We start from the raw sequence: 18,788 nt of genomic DNA on the forward strand, positions 1-18,788 counted from the left end.
GTAATAATTAGCTTAATAGTATACGTAATTAGTTTAAAATTTATTACCTTTAAACATATTACTTTTATTAAGGGTTAAGGAAAATAATTACTAAAGCAGTTATAATTTTCATTGGCTTTTTATCTTCTTTATTTGGGTTTGATCTTATGGTGCATCTGGAATGACCTAATTGACTTCATAATTCCCAAGGTATTTAATATATCTTTTGTATTATATAAGGATATATACATAAATACAGTGAAATAGTGTCCTAATGGGAATTTGAAGATGGGCAGATTAAGATAGTTCAAAAAAACTAAGTGTTTTCTGGGAAATTAGACCCTTGATGGAAAAACATAAAATAAAACTGCTACAGAATAATGTATTATGATTATACCTTGCTGTAGGCAAATACATTGAATTTATATGAAAAACAATTGGGAAAATGATTATTTGCTTAATAAAAGGATTCGTAATAGCAAGCTCCCTTAGTTAATTTATAGTCTAGTTGAGGGGATACTTCACTGGCACAAGTAACCACAATAGTAAATATATGATAAATATGTAAGAGAGACTCAAGCAAAGTGAGTCAGGGAAACCAGTTAGGAGGTTGTAGTAATATCCAAGCCTGTGCTGAATTGATGGTAGTAATGTACTTTGTTGATCATATTATTGTTTGTTAGTAGAGCTGAAGAAATTGTGTTATAATTGTAATTATAAATTATGATTCACTGAGCATTATTTGATAACCAAACCCTGTAGTATTGTGGGGAGGCATGCTGATCATTTGGTTGATTCCTTGCAGTTGTTCTAGTTTTCATGGTCAATTTTGCTTCCAAAATGGTTTAAAAAAAAGAATACTGATTGCTGCTAAAGTGATTAGCATCTTCAGTGGTGATAGAGAGAATCCTAAATGTCCCTAGTAGGTTACTGAAGGAAATCATATGCTTGTCTTCCTAAGCCTCAGTAGGGATTTACCATGGCCAGGTTAGTTGTTCATTTATCCATTAAGGCCTTTCATGAACTTTTGTTGTATATGGAACAACTGTCCTGAGGTGTGTTACATCTTAATAAGTAATTATTTATCACTGTTAGAACTTTATGAACTCAAAATCAAATTCAAAAATCTGGAACCAAAATTTGTTTCAGAATTGATCTGTGTACTCCTTGAAACTTGTTTTTGGAATTGTATAATTTTAGAAGCAAGATAGCACATTATATTCTACATAGTAATTTGGTAATTTGTATTGTACTGTACTGTATTATATTGTAACATGACAAGACACTCTGGATTCTGCCTGCCAGGGGCTTACAAATTGATTTGTGTTATATCTTGAGCAAAGTTTTATTTTCTTTAGTTGTGTTTTAAATATCTATAACTTTTCTTTCTTAGGTGCGAGGATATAAAATCTTCCTTGGTTTCTTACCTCATGAAGTAGCTGATGTGCAGCCTGTTATAGATATGTTTGCAAATCAGAATCCTAAAGACCATGAAGTGAGTGTGTTTGTTTATAATTGTTGGAACAATGAAAATGATCAACGGTCTAGCAAGAGGTGATAAGGGAAATCTGTGTTGAAAGATTCAAAATGTAGCACCTGCTACAATAAATTCTGATTTCCCCTCTCCCACTTGATGATGACTTACTCTGAAGTTCAGACTGTCTCTTAATTTTTAAATTACAATTTATTTTTTAGTGTTTTGTAGTCAGGGTTTTGTTAGATTAACAGTATCTTTAAGCTTTTTTTAGTCTCTTTAAAATGTTCCCTAAATTGCTCCTTTCTATTCCTATTTCAAACTTTTTGTGAGTTATTTTTCCATATCTTTCTACACTGAGTACTTCTTATGTTTTGGAACTTCTTGAAGGAAATAACCTTTATGATTCTAAAACCTACTTTTTTACATTCTGGTCTAACTTCTTAATCTAACAGACTTAATACTTTTAGGAAGAAAAATGCTACTTTGTTACTGAATGGAATGACTCAGCGCTTGAAATCTATGTTTGCAGATGCTACGTTTCTTATTTACCAAGATCTGTGTTTGTTTTTTTATTGTCCCCCCATTCTGTATTTTTTCTTCTTGATTTCAGAAGCCCTGTTCTTGTTTCCCTTTGCTAATTTAAAAAAAAAATTGTTCTTGTAGTGTGGTTCCTCAGTGAGCCTCATTTGGTAGACTTTTTTTGTGATTTACCTTTTTACTATTTAGATTAAAGGGTCAAGCTCCTTAAATGCTGTAAGCTCCAGACAAGTAAAGGTTATCTTTTATCCTTTTATCCTGATTTTTTTCCTTCCTGTCTATTTAGTTCTGCCAGTTTAGGAATCTGAATCAGAAAGAGAGATCAGAACAGGGATAGCTGTGATTACTGAGGCCTTCCTAGTTAGTATTTTCCCTCAGCCAGTGTGATTTTGTCCTTGGGATTTTGACATTAGCTGATACTATCATGTATCATACTTATTTTGAAGTTAATACCTATTTTTTTTTAAGCAAATGGCAGCAGATTATATTTGGCTTGTTTTTTTGGACTTTATTTCTATAAAATTAGTTTTTGTTGTTTTCGCTTGAAATTGTTGAACCCTTGTTTTCTAGTGGGGCAGCTGGGTGGTGCAGTGGATAAAGTAGTCGCCTGGAGTCAGGAAGACCCGAATTCAAATTCGGATTTAGATACTCACTAGCTGTGTGACCTGAGCAAGTCACTTAACCATGTTTGCCTCAGTTTTCTCATCTGTAAATAAAATGAGTTGGAGAAGGAAAGGGTAAACCATTCCAGTGTCTTTGCCAAGAAAATGGGGTCACCAATAGTAGGACATGACTGAAACGACTGAACAACAACAAACAACACTATAACTCTCTCTAGAGGATAGAAGCTATTGGATTATCAGTTTTACAAAATCAAAAACATAGATTTTCAGCATCAGAGAGCTTTGAGGCCGTTTAGTCTTAATTCCCTTATTTTACCAATGAGGAAATTAAGACTTAGAAAAGACCTGTAACTTCCCTAACGTCACACAATTAGTGGCAGAATATAAAGGTGTCTTCCCTGTCCAGGGACTTATTCCCATTATAAAAATTTCTGGTATTATCAATACAAATGGGTTTCTTTTGTAATTGAGAGTGTGAAATAAATATCCTTCTTGCTCCTGTCCACTAGATTGGGCAGGGTCATCAATTTTAGGATGACTTTACCCCTTTTGGATTGATGGTGGCTGAGGATGGTTAGCAATCAACGTTAGGGGATCATTAAGGAACCAAGAGAGTGGAAAGAGGATTAAGGGTAAGGGTGGTGGAGATGTTATTGAAAGTTGGGGTGAAGATGAAGAAGGCAGGTATGTTTTGCAGTGGTTAGAGGGCTGGATCCTTGGAGTCAGTAAAACCTAAATTAAAATCTTAACCTTAGTTATTTCCTGGATAAGTCGCTTAACCTCTGTCTGCTTTAGTTTCCTCATCTGTAAAATGGAGATGATAATAGTGCATACCTCCCCAGGGTGGTTGTCAGGATAAAATGAGATATTTGTAAAGCACTTTGCAAACTTTAGAGTTCTATATAAATGCTAAATATTATTATTATTATTACTATAATTATGATAATTATTGAGGAGGGTAGTGGTAGGAAATAGGAGGGGAAATGGCACTGTTTCAACTAATAGAAAAAAATATTCCTGTATATTAACTAGCAAACGTCATTAAAAAGGTATTTCCTACCTAAGGTATTTCCATTAGTCAGGGAGTAAACAAAGAAACAATACTTTATTTATACAGTTATATACTCCCTCCAAAAAACAGTTCTACTTAACAGATTTTTTCCTTGGTCGCTTTTCATGTAAGTTACTTTCTGTAACAGAATAATTTGATTATATGTTTGCTTTGTATTGAAATGGAGTTCTTAGCATTTAACATCTGTGGCACTCTAACTGCCTGAACAAGTCCCATTTAAATCTGCCTACAAACGTGCATTTTTTTGTCCCTTTGTTTGTCCCTTCCATATTTTAAGGCTATCCTATACCTTTTTCCTTTAATGACTTCTCTAATAATTGTTTTTCTTTTTTTAAAAAATTTACGTGATGACTTTATTGTATATTTAAAAGAAATAGCAAGTTGTACATAATAGATATGCAGTTTCATGTGTCATCTTTTTTTTTGTTCAGCTATGTTATGGAAATGCATGTTTTATTTTATAAATTAAAAATAAAAAATTTTAAGATATCTATCAAAGTATTTAAATTAATGATGTATAGAATTACTTCAGTAATTCAGTAACCTGTAACTGCTCATTTCATCAACAGAGATTTTACTTCACCCCTCATCAGATAGATGATTTTTTTCTTTTTTTGTTTTATTTTTAGTTTGTGGAATAAAACAAGCATTTCCATAATATAGTACAATAAAAAAAGATGCTTGCACATGAAAATGCAAATCTACTATGCCCAACTTATTATTCCCTTCAAATATGCAATTATCACTTAAATTTCTTTTTTTCTTCCTTTCCCTCCACCCACTGCCCCAGAGATGGCTACCATTAGATACAAATAGGCATATATGTAAAATTATTCTATACATACTTCTATCTATCAGTTCTTTCTCTAGATGCAGATTGTGTCTTCATATGTCCTTTATAGTTGATTTGGGTGTTTCTAATAGTTGAAGTAACTTATTTGCCAGAAGTTGTTCTTAAAACAATATTTTTGTTAGTGTATACAATATTCTCTTGGTTCTGCTCACTTTGCTTTTCCTTATTTCATGCAAGTCTTTCCATGTTTTTCTAAAATTATTGAGCTCATCATTTCTTATAGCACAGTAGCATTCCATCATAATTATGTACCACAGCCTGTTCAGCCATTTCCCAATTGATGGGCATCCCTGCAATTCCTGTTCTTTGCCACCACAAAGGGAGCTGCTATAAACATTTTAGAACATCTGTCTTTTTCTTTTCCCCTAATTATCTTTGGAAATAAACCATGGTGGGTCAAAGGGTTTTAGTAGTTTAATAACTCTTTGGGCAGAATTTCAGATTGCTCTCCAAAATGCTTAGATTCATTCACAATTCCACCAGCAGTGAATTAGTGTCCCAATTCCTGGTCCTTCCTGATGGTCAGAGGTAGGAACTGATGAAGTCCTAGGCTGAGATCCTCACTCTAATCATCAGTTAAGTCAGCTTTGACACAAGTTTCAACCTAATGTTAAGCATATAATCTTCTCCTAAGTGGATCTCTGAAGGGTCGTTCATCTTAACCTGGTCACCAATGTGAAGGGTAAGGAGAAGCAGGGAAGATCTCTGGTCCTGCCTAATAGTAAAAAACAGAATTCAGTCAAATTTTGGACCCTGACTAGTTATATATGAGTGAAGCTCGGTCAAGGTACTCAGTCAACAATCATCAGCTGAAAAGGAATTTTAGTGATTCTTTGTCCTATCCTGTTATTTTATAGCTGGAGAAATTTCAGAGAGATTCAATGACATACCCATTTGAATTAAAATGCCAAGAATATAGAATCAAAAAAATTAGTACATATCAACCATTATTAGTATATATCAATCACTCATCATACATAAAATTCACAAGATAAAATGAAAAAGCATATTTACATATCAGCTTTAAGTGATATAGATTGGCATTTCACAGTATATTTTTCTACTCCATTATAGAATTTAAAAGGGATCATAGACTTACCAATTAACAAAGATTCAAAGAAACATTTCTCAATGTATTGCCCCTATGAGAAAGGCACTGTATTTCATGGAGGAAAAGATAACAAAGATAAATGATATGGTACTTCTCAAGCAGCTTAGGAAGAAAAATAATGAAGGCTTAAGCAGACATCTAAATCATTCAGCTAGCTATAGTGCCCAAAGAATAAGAATTATTTACCTTTTCTTCTGAATTAGTTGAAAGAAAAAAATAAAACTTTTAGTATTATACGAACTAGAGTTGGAAGAGCCCCTTACAGACTGCCTAACTTGCCTTTCATTTTACAAATGAGGAAATTGAAGCCCAAGGAAGTCCAAGTGACTTGTCCAAGGTCTCACAGGTAGTAAGGTAACAGAATCAATATTCAAACCTACATCCTCTGATTTCAAATCCATACTTTAGATCAGTATATTAGCATACCAAATACATATTCTACTGTTGAGGTTCAGGGAACCATATGTTGAAGTTTAGGGGTGCTAGGACCCTGAAATAGAGACATGTGGGTCCTGCCTAAATGAATTAGACTCAAGTCTTCTTTTAGCCAAAGACAAGGTTAATTAAAGATCCTCCATATTAGCCAGACTCTTAAGGAATCTAAACATTTGTGACACTCATATTGACAGGTGGGTGAGAATAACTCTCAGCCATTGGCCAGATTTTAAGAATCTGAGCCCCTGATTAGACTCTTAAAGAATCTGAACCCGGATGGCCTTTTTAAAAAATTTGTTTATTTTTAGTTTTCAATATTCACTTTATAAGACTTCGAGTTTTAAATTTTCTCCCCTTCCTTCCCTTCCGCCCTCCTCCAGACAGCATGCTCACTTCACTCAGCATCAGTCCATACAAGTCTTTCCAGGTTTTTCTGAAGTCCGCCTGCTCATCATTTCTTATAGCACAATAGTATTCCATTACATTCATATACCACTTGTTCAGCCATTCCCCAATTGATGGGAATCTCCTCAATTTCCAATTCTTTGCCACCACAAAAAGAGCTGCTATAAATATTTTTGTACATGTGAGTCCTTTTCCCATTTTTATGATCTCTTTGGGATGTAGACCTAGAAGTAGTATTGCTGGGTCAAAGGGTATGCACTATTTTATAGCCCTTTGTTCTCTCTACTCACAAAACAGTTCTAGTTCAGACTCTTATCACTTCTTTTTTTTTTTGCTGCTTGGCAGTGGGGTTAAGTGACTTGCCCAGGGTCACACAGCTAGTAAGTGTTATGTGTCTGAGGCTGGATTTGAAGTCAGGTACTCCTGAATTCAGGGCCGGTGCTCTATCCACTGCACCACCTAGCTGCCCCCCAGACTCTTATCACTTCTTGTCTAGACTGTCACAGTAACTCATTGATTGGTTTCTATCTCTCAAGTCTCTCTTCCTTCCGGTTCATCCTCCACACAGTGATTTTCCTAACGTACAAGTCTTGTAGCTTCCCTCCTCAATAAACTCCAGTGCTGTGAGGGAAAATGCTGTATTTGCTTTTCCTTAGCATGCCCAGCACGTAGCAATCTCTGGTACAAAGTAATCACTTAATAAATGGTTTTTGGTTAAGTAATTCCCTCACTCTTTATATTTTCTTAATTGTCAGGTCTTTCTGACTACCTACATGACATTGCTTATATATACTTCTGTTTCTCTACTTAAACACAAGCACTGCTCTTCATTATGCTCTTATCCTGGACTAACAGTCTCTTTTTTAAATCATTAATTAATTTTTTTCCCTAACATTCACTTACATAAGATTTTGAATTTTAAATATTCTGTCCCTCTTTCTTCTCCCCCCTTCCCAAGATGGCATGCAGTATGATATAGGCTCTACTTATACATTCATATTAAACATTTTCACATTAGTCATAATGCGAAGAAGAATTAGAACTAATGGGATTAAAAAAAAAAAGAACTAATGGGATGAACCACCAGAAAGAAGAAACAAAACAAAACAACAAAAGAAAAGGAGAGCAAATAGTAGTCTTCCATCTGCATTCAGATTCCACAGTTCTTTCTCTGGATGTGGATAGTAGTTTCCATCAAGAGTCTTTTGGAGTTGTCTAAGATCCTTGCATTGCTGAGAAGAACTAAATCTATCAAAGTTAGTCAACACACAGTGTGGCTGTTACTGTGTGTGGTGTTCTCCTGGTTCTGCTCATTTCACTCAGCATGAGTTCCTGCAAATCTTTCCAGGTTTTTAAACAACATATCCAGGATTATGGCTCTTAATTCACTCTGCTGTCTGCTTCAGTTTTATGGGAGAGTTCATCCCTTTTACATTCAAAGTTATGATTACTATTTGTATCTTTCTCTCCATCCTATTCTCTCCTTCCTCCTTCCCCCTTTATACTTTTCTCCTTTCTCCCTGTCTCTCCTCACTACAGTTTTGCTTTAGACCACTGGCTCCCCCAATCTGCCCTCCCTTTTATCAGCCTCTCCCTTTTTTTCCCCTTTACCCTTCCTACTTCTTCCCTCCCTTCTATCCAACCCTTCCCTTTTCTTTTTCCTTTCCCCTCCTACTTCCTATAGGGTAAGTTAGATTTCTATACCTAACTGATTATGTTATTCCCTCTTTGAGCCAAATCTGATGAGAGTAAGTTTCAAACAATGCTCATCTCCCTCTCTTCTTTCCCTCTACTGTAATATGTCTTTGTGCCTCTTCTGGTGATATAATATACCCATCTGCCTCTTCCTTTCATTTTTTCCCAGAACCATTCCTTTTTACCACGTAATTAGATTTTTTATCCCCATATCAAAGTCAACTTATACCCACACCTTCTGTCTATGTATACCCCTTTTAAATGTAGTAACAATACAGTTCTCAATAGTTACAAGTGTCATCTTCCTTTGTAGGAACGTGAACAGTTTGTCTTTATTAATAGCATGTTTTTTTTTCTCTTTTCTGTTTACTTTTTTATGCGTTTCTTGAATCTTGTATTTGAAGACCAAATTTTTTGTTGAGCTTTGATCTTTTCATCAGGAAGGTTTGGAAATCCCCTATTTCATGAATGTCCATCTCCTCCTCTGAAAGATTATGCTCGGTTTTGCTGGGTAGTTTGATCCTTTGTTGTAATCCAAGCTCCTTTGTCTTAGGAATATTGTATTCCATGCCCTGTTATCTTTTAATGTGGAAGCTGGAAAGTCCTGCTTAATCCTGACTGTGGTTGCATGATATTTGAAGTGTTTCTTTCTGGCTGCTTACAGTATTTTCTCATTGATCTGGTAATTTTGGAATTTGGCTGCAATATTCCTTGGCGTTTTCAATTGGGGATCTCTTTCTGGAGGTGGAGGTGATCGGTGGATTCTTTCCATGACTGTTTTACCTTCTAGTTCTAGGACCTCAGGGCAGTTTTCCTTTATGATTCCTTGAAAGATACTGTTCAGGCTCTTTTTTTCATCGTGGTTTTCAGTTAGACCAATAATTTTTAAATTGTCTCTCCTGGATCTATTTTCCAGGTCAGTTGTGTTACCAATTTTACGTTTTCTTCTATTTTTTCATTCTTTTGTTTGTGTTTGACTGATTCTTGATATCTCATAGTGTTATTAGCTTCCACTTGCCCAATTCTGATTTTTAACAAATTGTTTTCTTCTACTAGATTTTGTACCTCTTTTCCATTTGGCCCATTTTACTTTTTAAGGAGTTTTTCTCTTCAGTGAGTTTTTGTACCTTTTTCCGTTTGGCTAATTCTGCTTTTTAAGGAGTTGATTTCTTCAGTGTACTTTTCCCCATTTGGCCAATTGTATTTTTTAAGGACTTGTTTTCTACAGTCAGTTTCTGTTCTTTTTTTTCTAAGATATTGACTCTCTCTTGCATATCTCATTTCCTTTCCCAGTTTTTCTTCTACCTCTCTTATTTCACTTTTAAAATCTTTCTTGAGCTCTTCCAAGAACAATCCCAACTTCTAGTCGTGTACAAATAAATAATCCTTAATTAAAATGGATACTTCTTTCAAGGCATTTACAATATGTCACAAGCTATTCTTCTTTTAACATTAATTAATTGTATCCAACTGAGACAATTTACAACTTTAACATTAACTAAATATTAACTAAGTAACAGAACAATATCCTAGTTCTATAATCTCCTGGCCTAATTATCCTCATACCACTATGAGAAATTAAAGGATCCTGACTTATACAGGAATATACTAGTAACATGTCAAGACTGAATACTTAATTCTGAAGTTCTAGGTCAAATAACTCAATCTTATACTTGCATCTTACTATAATAACCTTAGATGTTCCAGCATCAATCTATTTTTTTAATAGATTCGATATTTATGCTTACAAAACTTATAGGAATTTGCCATGAAATAACAGGGACGTAACTAAAGGGAACAATGCTTCTCTAGATTCATGTTAATTCCAGGCAGAAGTTATATGTATAATGACCAACTGCATTGAGCCAGGCTTAAAGTCTGCCATGTGTCATAGTGGGGAAATTGAGTCAAGAGAATCCTACCTCAGCCATGCAGAAAAGTCGTTCTCCTGATCTTCCCATGAGAACACCCTCTTGAAGCTCATAGGTGCAGCTCACAAACCTCTGTGCAGATTGCTGACGTCATGGGTCAGTAGCTCAATCAGTCCTGGTTAACCATACCTGGAGTTAGACTCAGAGCAACAGTTCATTAACAGTCTCCAAGATTTTGGATAGCAAATTCTCCTCATCAGGGTTTCAGATGTGACTGTAGTTTCACATTAATTAGGGAACATATCCGAAGTGAGCTCTAAGTAGTTTGCATAACTTCCTACACATATTCTAGTTCCTGATAACATCCTGAGTAAAATCAAACTTCCATTAAGATCACAAGTTACTACTCTAAATAGATTTGCCTTTCTGTTTCTCAAGCTTATTTATCCTTCTCTAACCATTCTTAATCTGAAAGAATGAGACACTTTGTGAGCATTTCCTTATACAAAGAAGAGTCGATAAAGAGGATTGCACATGATGCCAAGAATCTATACCATATATGCTCCCCCCTTTTCTCTTTTATCAATACAATATAATTTACATGTACATATGTATTTGTGTGCATATATAGTAAATTCAGTATGTTGGTTCCAGAGTTTGTGTTTCCTTATGAACTGCCTTCTGTTCTCTTCTGTGCCTTTTTTTATTGTTCTACTGATGCTTTTATTCTTTTTTTTTCATTAGTATTACTATACCCCTTCCCATTCTCATTTCTTCTCTTCCAGTCCCCTCAAAAGTCACTTTTTTGTAATCAGTAAATTTTAAGTAAAAATCCTTACATTGGCCATGCCTGAAAAAAAATGTCTCATTCTGCATGTTTTGACCATCACCTCCCTTTCAAGAAATGTGAAACATTTTCTATCTATGGTTATCTGGAGTTTTGATTAGTCATTTGCATTGATCAGTATTCTTATGCCTTTTTTTCTTTATATATTGTAGTCACTGTATACATAGTTTTCTAGTTCTGCTCACTTCATTGTATCTGTTCATAGCAGTCATTCTAGATTTCATTGAGTCTGTTCCTTTTGTAATTTCTAAAAGTGCAGTAGTATTCTTTTACATTCATATAGCTGAACCCGTAGTGCAGCTATTCCTAAATTGATGGACATCTCCTTTAGTTCCTAGTTATTTGCTACAACAGAAAGTGCTGAAATTATGAATATTTTTGTGCAGCTGAATACTTTCCATCTTTCTTTGATCTCTTTGGGAGTTTATACCTAGTAGTGATATTTCTAGTTCAAATGATTTGTATAGTTTAGTGATTTTTGGTATAGTTCCAGATCGTTTTCCAGAATTCATGCTTCTCTAGTAATACATTAACTTGCCTATTTTCTCAAATCTTTCCAAAAATTATTATTTTCCTTTTTTTGAATCATTGCCAGTCTGCTAGTTAGGTAGAAGCTCAGTATTGTCATAATTTGCATTTCTCTGTTAATGATTTGGAGCAATTTTATGGTAATTTCCAATCTACTTTTTCAGAATTGTTTCATATTACTCCTGTTCATGTACTCTTTTATTTATCCCAGTGGTGGCATGGTAATAATACTAAGAATACTATGGTCTTGTTTTTTATTTCAATTACTTTTAAATTATTTTCTATTTAAGTAAATGGTCATATCTTTTATTTACTTCATTTTTATTCTGTCTTAGACTTGGGAAACCCGATATGTGCTTTTGCTGTGGCTTTCTGTAACCTGCCTGATTCCTTTTGATCTTTCACGCCTTGATGGAAATCTCACCTCTGAAGGTGGGGAGGCTCGTACATCTACAATGGACCGCATACTTCAAATAGCAGAAGTAAATATTTTATCTTTAATAATTGTTGGTTCCTTTTTTTGATCTAAAATGTATACTATGTTCTTTTAACCTACAATGTATAATTTCTTTATCTCCATACTTAAGCTATTTTTGTTCTCAGTACAGGGAAAACTTAATTGAGAGCGATTTTATTTGTACAATTCTTGGAGTAGCTACAAAAATACCTTTGTATTAATCTTTAAAGGCTCAGGATCTGAGCAATTAGCCAAGTAAATTAGTAGTGATAACTATTTCAGAGGGAATGTTTAAACTATTTAGATGGGTAATATGACATTGTGGTTAGAGGGCTGGCCTTAGGGTCAAGAAGACCTGAATTTAAATTTAGCCATACAACTCTAAACTAGTCATTTAACCTCTTAGTTGCCCCAGGCAACTCTATAGAGAGAGTGCTGCCTCATCTCTATGAGTTACAGACAATTTGCATTTATAAAAGGAGTTTGGAACTGTACTTCCGAATGTTCAGATCATTCTTAACAAAGGATCCTACTTAAGGAAATCATTTGAAAAATTTTTTTAAATTTTATTGACAGATTTGGTTTTAACACAATACATACTTACTAATAAACACCTAAACAACACTTTCCTATAAGTAAAAGTGAAAAGCATTTTTTGATGGGTAACAAGAGAAAAGAGATGTATATCCTTTAACTTTGACAACATGGTAACTAATGCGAACCTTTGATTAGAGTTTTGTTGTTTCTTAAATTTTTTCCCTCAGTTTTGTTTATTTGCTTGGTTATTATGTGTACATTGCTCTTTGTAGATCTGCTTTCTTCAGTTTCTATGAATTGATAAAAATTTTTTCCATGGCTTTATATGTTATTCCTTAATTGTGCAGTAATATTTAATTACATTCATACATGATGGTTTCTTCTGTCATTTCCCAAACATTAGAATGTTTTCTATTTTTGTTATTAAAAAATAATACTGTGCTCAATATTTCTGCATAAGAATTTTTTCTTGTTGCCAACGCCCTCCTTGGATCCATTAGTGAAGTCTCCAGGTCAAAGGCTACGAGTGTTTTAGTAACATTTTATTAACTTTTGCTGTATAATTTCATATGCTCTTCAGAATGATTAAAGGAATTCAAAGCTTTACTATCCAGTGAATGTTTTCTTGTCCTCCTATAGCCCTACCAAAAATGTGATTATAGCTTTTCATGAAAGACCCCTTAAGTACTTTAAAGTATAACTTACATATAAATAATTGACACAGATTGATAGAAGTAAACTGCTGTAACAGTAAAAAAATTGAAAACAGTTGCTAAAGGTATTAAAGTGAATAAGGTGAAGAGACTGACTAATGATATGGAATCAGTAATGGTGAAGTAGATGGGACTTAAACTTAGGAAGATCTGAGTTGGAATCCTGCATTAGCTACTTCTTAGTTGTGTGATGCTGTATAAGTCATTTAACCTTTTTCAGTCTCAGTTTCTAACTCTGTAATATGGAGAAATAGAACCTACCTTACCGAGTTACAAAGATCAAATGAGATTAAATATTCTATGTAAATTGTAGCTATTTTTAGCTGTTATGTTATATAGCTATATACCTATGCCTGTATTTGCCTATTTCTTAGTGATTAAAAGTAGAGGCCTGTGGTGACAGGGTGGTAACTAGACTCAGTCTTGCTGTAGCATTTGTTACAAACCAGAAGTTTGTTCATCTTTTGGAATTTGGAAGTCTACTTTTAGCCCTCAGTTCTTTGGAAGGACTGGTAAGTATACTTTGACTCAAAGGTTTAAAGTCAAGTTGTGTTTTATTGTTTTCCATTTATTATAAGTATTGTGTGGCTTTTTCCATCTTTTGCCCAGATGATTATCGACAAAAGATTTCTTTCGTTTTCTAGTCCTACTTGGTTGTCAGTGATAAGGCTCGAGATGCGGCTGCTGTCCTTATTTCCAAGTAAGTCAGCCTCACTGTTGCCTGTATCCTCAGTTAGTTGATATATATACAGTATATGTCAAGAACCTGTAATTTTTTTTTCTCTGTAGGAGCTTCCTCTGTCAGAACTGATTGTATCCCATCTAGTCCTAGACAGTCCTCTGAGACCTAGAGAAATTAAATGATTTACTGGTGGACGAATGTCAGAGGAAGGATTTGAACCTAGATTCAGTATTCTATCTGCTATTCCATGCTACTTCATATATGTACTATGTCAAACAGTAAAGCCTCACTAATTTAAACCAGGTACCAGTGAGCCCCGAAGAACTCCTCTTTAGAGTAGTTTATTCATCAGAGGATTTGTTGTTTTTGGCATAGTGCTCTTAGTTGAAACTGCCAAATCAAATAAATATCTGACTTGGTCATCAGCATTCTTCAAAACGATGGGGTATTATGTGGCTATACTCCATAAAGCTCAACAGTACTATGTCTGAACTGGGCTGTGTCAGCTTTATGAATAAATTTACCTTTTCTTTATTTGGGAATGCATTTTACAAAAAACAAAACCTCAAATGACAGCTTCAGTGTAGAAAATGAGCCAGGGAGTGGGATACATAATGAAATACAGTAGTGCCACCTAGTGGGGAAAAACATGTAGCTATATACACTACTTTAAAAAAATTTACAGCTAGACTTTCTTGTTGGTGAAAAGCTATTTCTGTAGTTTTTCATTCACGTGATGACACAAAAAAAGAAAATTCCCCCTGTGATTCTGTGTGCAACTAATTTGTGTCTATTTGTTTAAAGTTATAAAAAATTATTCTAAGCTTAATAATTGTGAATAAAAACTAAAATTTACATGCATAGAAAAATCAACATGAAGAGGTAAATGTTATTTATAGTTTGTTAAAAGTTCATATTAAACTTGATATGGTAAAAGAAATGTTCTTTTTGCTCTTATGCCCCTTTCTCAACTTTTTTTTCCTCCTTTTTGTTGCTGTTATTCATTATTTTTATGTAGTTGTTGACAGGGTATGTATATATTGCTAATTCACATTTTTTTGGTTTCTTTTATTTCATTTTTAAGACTTATTTTTTCCATTACATATAAAAACAATTTTTAACATTTAATTTTTAAAATTTTGAGTTTGAATATTCTTTTTATTTTTTAAAATTACATGTAAAATAATCTTTAACTTTCGTTTTAAAAAATTTAATTCAAATTTTTCTTGATCTGTAAATTGTATTAGTATCAACCTGTTTCATAAATTATAGGATCACAGGATTTTAGAATTGGTATGGGTTTTTTAAAAAAATCATCTAATCCAGGGCTCAACTTGCTGGTTACCCAGGTTATGTAGGAGAGTAGAAATTTAATTTTCTAACCTAGTATTTTTGTCATAATCTCCTGGAATTATAGAATTGAATATAATATACCTAGTGACTGTTTCATTTTTGGCTTTTTACTCCTAGTACCTAGTACCATGTCTGGTACAGAGCAGGCAATTAATAGATGTTTGTTGATTGATTAATCCTTTCATTTTTGTGCTTTACTATCAAAGCTACCTTGAAAAGAAGAAGGCCAAATCAGAGGATAGTACTATTTACTTTAGTTCACTTTGGGAACTTCTTGAACTTCTTAGCTGCCAACATACCTATCTTGGCTTTGATTGTGCTTTTGAACTAGAGTCAAATTTGAAGGATAGGAAAGGCAGTTAGCCCAGTCGTCACAACTTATGCTGGTTCCATATATGACGTACCCTGGTTGGATATCCTTAGCTCTTGATTTGGAGCCTATCCAGAGAAAGACCCTTTGAAAAAACTCTTATGTTAGTCTAATTTGATTAAAGATTGATAATTAGTGCTCTACAGCCTGGGCATGATTAGCTTTTTTCCCTTGTTACTCCCTTTCATTTTTTTCTTGAACTCTGAAAGATACTGGCTCCTAGCTTTTAAAGCAAGTTTGTTAAGTCCTAAGTTAGCCCAACCCTTTTATGTTACATTTGACAAATTCAGTAAACTTTTATGAATTATTTCCTATGTACTATTGTCCAACTGTACTAGTCTTCTGGGTATGGAGGATATGAAGACAGAAGCAAAACAGTACTAGATTCCAATGAGCTTACATTTTATGGTGGAGTTATATACAACATGAAAAAACTGAAGCCTGTTAAAGTCCCTGAAATTACACAATTCATGTCCCTGGAATTACACAATTAATTTTATACAAAGCCAGTTCCAGAACTCTGTCCAGATCTCTGATTTGATGCTTTTTTCACTGTTCCAGACTTCCTTGTTCTCTGGAGTCTTATTTGAGTTCCCAAATGATCATTATTGGCCCCAAAGGACCTGTATCCCAGCTCTGCTACATACTAACTGCATAGTATTGATCAAGTCATTTAACCTTTTTGGGTCTTAGTTTCCTCATCTGTAAAGTAAAATAATTTTACTAGATAATGTTTCAAGTCCCTTCTAGAGCTAAATCTGTAGTCCTTAGAGTCATTTCTTTTTAATCTCTAGTATAAGGATTTAAAAAATTTCTTCCTGGCACTAGTAGGTATTGAACCCTGTATCAACTATATTCAGTATTTGGTGTCTTGTGATATTATATTGTTTCCAGGATCCTTTTGTTTTCTTAACATAAAAAAAAGGATATAGTGTTACAGATTAATTTTACTAATTCACAGTGATATTATTCCATTGCTTAAGAACTATAAATTGAAATTTAATACTGATGTGATAAACTGATCACACCCTTGTGTTATGATGAGGTGGAAAAGGAACTGTGTATAGATTCCAGAAGATAAGGGTTTGAATTCCAGCTTTGCTATTTATAGTATGACATTGGGCAAATCACTTAATATTGCCAGGCCTCAGTTTCCTCATCTGTAAAATGGGACTTGAAGATCCCTTTTAGCTCTAAACCAATGATGTTTGGATATAAGTATGTATACTGACCTATTAGAACAAAGAACAAAGATAAAGTCCGTCAATCTATCAATGAATGTGTATTAAGCTCTTAATTATGTGCTTTGCTAAGTGCTGGAGATAAAAATAGAAAGAAACAGTTTCTTCTCTCAAGGAGCTTACATTTTATCAGGGGAGAAATTGTATGAGTATATATAAATGTATGTGTGTGTGTGTGAATTTATATATATATGTGTGTATATATATATGTGTGTGTATATATATATATATATATATATATATATATATGCAAACTATGTACAAAATAAATATATGAAAAACAAGATAAGTTTTTGTTTTTGATGAGGGAAAGGTACTAACATCTGGGCTATCATAAAAGGCTTCATGTAGAGAAAGTAAAAATATTTTAATATTGGGTGTGTTGATTTCTTGCTGTGGAGTCACAATGATTATATTTCAATTGTGTAGTTGACCAGACCTTTCAGGTACATGCTTTGTATCCTTGCATTTTCTAAGAATGTGGTATGATGCATACCGAAAGTGACTTATTTTTTAATTCTGAGAGGTCCATTATAGCAGTTCACAGTTTATATTTGGATCTTGGATTAAAAAAAAAGATGATATATATATACGTATATATATATGTATATATATACGTATATATATATATACACGTATATATACGTATATATATATGTATATATACGTATATATATATATATATATATATTCCTGTGAACTTTAAGCAAATGGATGTGAAGACTAAGGAAAATATATATAAATCACAGTTTAAAGCTGATAGAGACCTCAAAGGTCATCTGGTCCAACTCTCTCATTTTACAAATAATGAAAATATGTCTCAAAGAATATTTGCCCCAAGTTAAAGTCAGAATTTGAACTTAGGTATACTGACTCCAGATCTCATACTGTTTTTCTATTACACCATATGATCTCATAAGAAAAATAATACTTACTAGATTTCTTTAATTCCAGAAATTGAAGTCTGCTTTGACTTGGTGCCTCTTACAGTATGAAATTTGGGATCAAAACCTTTCTTAGGAATTTTGGTGCCTGTGTGTTTGCCTGAGTTAATTTAATCAAGTGTCATGGACTGAGGGCTAGAAGGAACTTTAAAGGCATCTAGTCTAGCCTTGTCATTTTATAAATGAGGAAACTAAGGGCTAGGAGATCAAGAATCTTCTTCCAGGTAGTAAAGCTGGGATTTGAACCCAGGTCTTCTGTCTCCAAACTGAGATCTGTATCAAAAACATTTTCAAAACTTTTTGCAAGATTTGCCTTTAGGGGTTGTAGGTAGTTTAGATATTAGTTAGAAAAAAGTAGAAAACTGATTCTTCTAGTGACTGATAACTTGAAATGCTGTATTCCTTTACAGGTTTATTACCCGTCCGGATGTCAAACAGAAAAAGATGGCAGACTTCTTGGATTGGACCCTTTCTACATTGTCAAAGTCTTCCTTCCAGACTATGGAGGGGACTATTATGATGGATGGCATGTTGCAAGCTCTGGTAATTATCTTTTTCATCCTGTAAAAGTTTTACCAGTTTTCTTTAATTATAAAACTATAGGGTCCCGTATAACAAAGTTATATTGGCCTCATTTATTTATGTTGTTTGAGCTGTAAGATATTCAAGTTATATGGACAATCTGGCTAGATATGCCATATATTAATCACTATTTTAAAAATAATTGATTAAAAAAAGATTTAATATTAAAATTCTATCAGTTGTGATTTTAGTTTGTCTTTGATTCAAATTATATTTTAGGTACTTACAATGCTGAGTTGTTATTCTGGTTAACAGTTAATATTGTCCAACTGTAGAAAATGTAGGAGATTGAGAGTATACTGAATCTGAACTGACCCTGTCATATAACCAAGATGTCAGCTTCTTGTTTTTCTTTAAATTTTAATTACTTCAGTTTCCTGATTGTTTTTGATTCTAGATAAAAAGGAATTAGCTATATTAATCCAGAGATCCAGTGCATGCCTCATTGTAAAAATGCTTTGTTAATTTAATTAAAA

At 33.6% G+C, this 18,788-nt stretch overlaps 1 protein-coding gene across 4 annotated transcripts in view; it reads left to right on the forward strand.

The window, feature by feature from the left end:
• Positions 1 to 18,788, forward strand: part of TBCD (tubulin folding cofactor D) — a 502,517-nt gene that overhangs the window by 18,163 nt on the left and 465,566 nt on the right. For all 4 annotated transcript variants that reach the window (XM_078155768.1, XM_078155769.1, XM_020987528.2 and 1 more), the window contains exons 5-8: positions 1,373 to 1,474; positions 11,769 to 11,915; positions 13,785 to 13,840; positions 18,141 to 18,273. In XM_078155768.1, coding sequence (XP_078011894.1) covers positions 1,373 to 1,474; positions 11,769 to 11,915; positions 13,785 to 13,840; positions 18,141 to 18,273 — 438 coding nt within the window. The remainder of the gene's footprint in view (positions 1 to 1,372; positions 1,475 to 11,768; positions 11,916 to 13,784; positions 13,841 to 18,140; positions 18,274 to 18,788) is intronic.

This window comes from Phascolarctos cinereus, unplaced genomic scaffold (genome assembly GCF_003287225.1).
Source record: "Phascolarctos cinereus isolate Bilbo 61053 unplaced genomic scaffold, phaCin_HiC Scaffold_5;HRSCAF=322, whole genome shotgun sequence".
NCBI classification, from domain to species: domain Eukaryota; kingdom Metazoa; phylum Chordata; class Mammalia; order Diprotodontia; family Phascolarctidae; genus Phascolarctos; species Phascolarctos cinereus.